At 44.2% G+C, this 4,546-nt stretch overlaps 1 protein-coding gene across 1 annotated transcript in view; it reads right to left on the reverse strand.

Moving 5' to 3' along the window:
• The window catches only part of LOC126387326 (sodium-dependent neutral amino acid transporter B(0)AT3-like), a 5,241-nt gene extending 1,227 nt beyond the window's left edge, over positions 1-4,014 (reverse strand). Inside the window, exons 1-8 of the mRNA XM_050039864.1 lie at positions 3,794-4,014; positions 3,585-3,695; positions 3,394-3,506; positions 3,182-3,310; positions 1,853-2,009; positions 1,455-1,659; positions 1,209-1,368; positions 955-1,117 (exon numbers count right to left, since the gene is read on the reverse strand). Coding sequence (XP_049895821.1) covers positions 955-1,117; positions 1,209-1,368; positions 1,455-1,659; positions 1,853-2,009; positions 3,182-3,310; positions 3,394-3,506; positions 3,585-3,695; positions 3,794-4,006 — 1,251 coding nt within the window. The 5' untranslated portion in view covers positions 4,007-4,014. The remainder of the gene's footprint in view (positions 1-954; positions 1,118-1,208; positions 1,369-1,454; positions 1,660-1,852; positions 2,010-3,181; positions 3,311-3,393; positions 3,507-3,584; positions 3,696-3,793) is intronic.
• Between the last annotated feature and the right edge of the window lie 532 nt (positions 4,015-4,546).

Here is a 4,546-nt window from a genome sequence, read left to right on the forward strand (position 1 = left end):
TGAGGAGGAAGCACCGGTTAGCCCCGGTTTCACTACAGGCAGATTCACTCGCTACAGGGGCGAGGAAATAAAACCTGAACAGCCAATCAGAGTGATCTCTCTCACCGACAAGCTCCGCCGCCGATTCAACATGCTCAATTGGCCGAAAAAGCCGCCGACAGGGGTCCGACTAGTGCCAACGGTGCGGGACACACCGCAAAAACTAGGGCGACAGGCGCTCACCGACGGCCCGACATTGGTCGACGGCCGACTGTCGGCTTGGTGTGTCAGGGCCTTTAAACCTGAAGGTTTGGTTCTTGGGTACTGACTGTTTGTGCCTCCTGTCGGCCATGTTAGTGAGATTTTCGTATTTGTGTTTGCAGAAACATTGTGAGTATTTTATAGCCTATTTTTAAATAGTTTACCTTTATTATTTGTAACTTAACTTTGTTTGTTTGTTTGTTTGTTTATTTTCACATACCTGTAGTTAGTATGTTCAGGGTTTAGATAGTTGTTTTGTTTGTTGTTTTGTCTGAGTTATTTTTGCTTCACATTATTGTTAAACTAAGTTCATTTCTCAGTAATAAATAACTTACACACTTTTATGTTGTGCTCCTGCTCCGCTACACGGGGGCGTAACAAGTCTTCACCAACTCCTGTGTGTCTGTGTAGCTGCTAAATGCTCCACTGTGTTCACCAGCTTGTGTCTAATTTTGTACGTTGTTTGGTGTTGGGCAGGTAGTGTGCAACAACTGTTCCTCTGAGGCTGAAAACAGCTCTAACAAGGTTGATGAGTGTGAAGTAAAACAGTAAATTTGTGAGCATTAAAACCAAAACTGAGGTGAGCTAAAGATGCGTAAACGCTTACAGAGCTGAGGTTAACAGTGGAGATGATTCTTACATAATGTGTTCAAGACTGGACGCTGTGCTACTAAAGTCTTAACGTCTCCGTGTCAGTGCCTTCGACTTGCTTACATAGTCTGGGTTCCATGCGGGATAGGTGGGGTGTTTCTGTGCCTGGACGACCACGTAGGAAATCAACACCACCAGGAGCATCAAAGGACTGATGACCATCCAGCATGCCTTCCAGAAGATGTTGGGCCTCTTCCCAGTCATGAAGTAGATATCTTCACTGAAACTGTCAGAGGATAAAGGGACCAGAAAGAAATGTTTCATGTATATGAATCTCATGAGACTGCAGAGTATCACAGAAGAGGAGAAATCAGTACTTTTTCATTCCATAGATATAAGTGACTCCAATAATCTCGACGAACGCGATGATGAGCAAAGGAACAGAGCCCACGTAGCTGTTGAAGATCTCCACCCAGTAGTTTCCTGACGCCATGGTGAAGATGAGAGCTACCGAGAAGGCGACCAGGCACATGATCGCTGCGGGAGAAGAAAAAAAAGTTGTTCAGAGACGAGTTTCAAAAGGAAAAACACTTTGACTTTATAACAAGCTGATTTGCAGGTACCGGTTGCAAGCTCATTGGGGATACACTTGGGCATTAGTTTGAGGTCCTTCATGGGGCTGAGGACTCCTTCTATGGTGCCAAACATGGAGGAGAGGCCCAGGCTGAAGAGCATGACGAAGAACAGTATGGCCCATACCTGCGAGCCTGGCATCTCGATCACCGCCTCAGTGAACACAATGAATGCCAGGCCGGTACCTGAGGCGCTCTGGGGGAGGAAGATGAGAGAGACAAAGTAATGAGTAATCAGGAACTGACTGTACATGTTTGACTGGCACATGATGTTGTGTACTGATCCTGAACTGTACTGATCCTGAACTGCAGGATTTAATGATTAAAATGAGACTCAGACAGAAAGAACACAACGAACAAGACTGGGTGTGTTTTAATAGATACGATACCTGGTCGAGGAATGTCTGCAGGTCACAGGGCCTCAGGTCCACTTTGGCCAGCTCACCTGGAGATGTTTGATTTAGATACTCAATCCAGTGATCGTAGTTCTCCACTGTGATGTTCTGGTCTGAAAACTCAAAGTGGTTGGTCACAGCCAAGATGTTTCTGCAGACGGGATAAAAAAAATCAGCCTCATTGGTTTCAAAGAAAAAAGAAGCTATAAAATTCACTGTGAAATGTTTGGCCGCACATTTACAGTAAATTACAGGCTACTAGTTGCATCACTTTCACAGTAAGTTGCTGTATCATTTTTACAGTAAATTATTGTGAGCTGACAGCTGTATACTGTGATCTCACAATAGTTATACCTGCATATTACTGTGATTTCGAAGTATGCTCCCATAGAATTACTATATCTAACTGTAACCTCACAGTTAAAGCTTGTTACATTACTGTGATATAACAGGACGTTCTTGTAAATTACTGTATTTAACTGTAACTTTATGTACATTGGATTACTGTGATTTAGCAGTATGCTCCTATAAAATTCCGATATTTATGTGCATGAATTTCACAATAAAATTCTGAATACAGTTTAATATCACAGTTGCAGCTTTCGAGGTGATAATAATGTAATTTATTGTGGAGTATTACAGTTACATACTGTAATTGTAAAGTCCTGTTTCTCCTCTGAGTCTGGCTGCTGCTACGTGTTTACCGGTTCTGGATTATAGTTATTTATGGTGCATGAATGCATCTGCACATTGTTTGTACATGTTAGACACTGCACATCACAGTGCTCTGAGATTCACCCTCACTCATCACTGTATGCTTTATTCCAGGGCTGGTCGGCCATCTTTGACCTTTTGTAGGCTCAGTCTCTGGTATTTGTTCACCTATATTTGTACTTGGATTGAACAGAGATCTGACTGTAGCTACAGTCTGAGATCTCAGGATTTAGTTTTGTTGTCTGTTCCTGGTGCTCGGACTGAGCTGGGAAAGAAACCCAGGAATAATGAGACCTGGAATAACCTTCAGAAAGATTTGAAACTAGGTGAACTGGTCTCTGCCTGATTTTAAAGCTCTCATAAGCACAAGGACGAATGAGTCAGTTGGTTCCTGTCATAGTGTGTAGGTGTTCTACATGTTACCGTAGATCTTTTATGTTTTTATTATGTGGTTGTTTGGCTGTAACTTTTTGTGTGCTGCTCTTGGCCAGGTCTGCCTTGTGAAAGAGATCGTCAACCTCAGCGGAACTGACCTAGTTAAATATGGGTTAAATTCATAAATGAATTTCTAGAAATAATTTGCAATGTAGGATATGTGTGCATACGTACTCCTCCATACAGACGTTGTAGGCAGTGTTTGCTTTAAATCCCAGGATGGAGAAGATGGAAATGGAGCCATAGAGCGAGGTGGCACTGTTTATTATTCCTACGATAAGAGCGTCCCTCTCACAGTTATTTCTGATGGAGACAGGAGAGACAAACAGCTCTGTAAGTCATCAGCCACATCATCACAGTTCTGGGAGGGAGTGAAGGAGTTTTACCTCTCAGTGTTGTAGCTGGAGAAAGATATGAGACCTCCAAACGCCAGAGAAAGAGAGAAGAAGATCTGAGTGGCAGCGTCCAGCCACACCTGAGGGTTCTTCAGAATCTCCCACTGCAGCCAGCAGAAACACATCAGGTCATTGTGTCAGGAAATAACATCTCATATCAGCTGTAGCAGCAACAAACTCACATCAGGAGTGAAGAGGTACACCAGTCCGTCAGTAGCTCCGGGCAGAGTGAGGCCACGGATCAGGAAGATAGTCAGCACCAGGTAGGGAAATGTGGACGTCACATACACAGCCTGAAATATGCAAACACACCATACAGCCATCATTAACTCTGTCTGTCTGTCTGCAGCTCACTGTCACTGTCAGCAGTGATGTCTCCAGGTAAACGGACCTTTCCCATGGACTCGATGCCTTTGATGAAGCAGATGTAGACCACTAACCAGGCGCTGGCCAGACAGATGACCAGCCACCACTGCAGGGAGCCGCTGATCTCGATGTCTGGTGTGACGTTCAGGGTCTCACGGTACCAGAAGTAGTTCACTGGAGTGCTCTTCACACACTCATCATTATAACCTGTGTGTATGCAGACACAAGAGACAAACATGAGATCTATAAAACTCTACAATGACCGAAACTTAAAGTTACTGGTGTTTATTTTGGGTGCGTCAACCTTTGTAACTGAGTTCAAGTTGCCTCCACTGGCTTCCTGTTGAGTTCAGGATCCAATTCAAAATTCTCATTCTCGAAGTCAGACTTTCTCTTATGTGGCTGAACTACTTTACTCATATTCTTCAGTTCACTCTCTTTGATCAAATAAATTTGTTGTCTGTCCCTCCACTTGCCTTCAGACCTGTGGCGATCGAGCTTTTGCAGCCGTCGCACCTAAATGTTGGAAAGCTCTGCCTGCTTCCTGACGGTCTGCTGACTGTGTGGTTTCTTATGAAAGCCAGATAAAGACACACCTGTTTGAACTGATGTTTGGGTTAACTTGTATCAGAATCAGAATGCTTTTTATTGTCATCATCCATCCATTTTCATCTGCTTATCCAGGGTCAGGTCGTGGGGGCAGCAGGCTGAGCAAAGCACCCAGACGTCCCTCTCCTCAGCAACGCTTTCCAGCTCCTCCTGGAGGACCCCGAGGCGT

Source organism: Epinephelus moara, unplaced genomic scaffold, assembly GCF_006386435.1.
Source record: "Epinephelus moara isolate mb unplaced genomic scaffold, YSFRI_EMoa_1.0 scaffold3615, whole genome shotgun sequence".
NCBI classification, from domain to species: Eukaryota; Metazoa; Chordata; class Actinopteri; order Perciformes; family Serranidae; genus Epinephelus; species Epinephelus moara.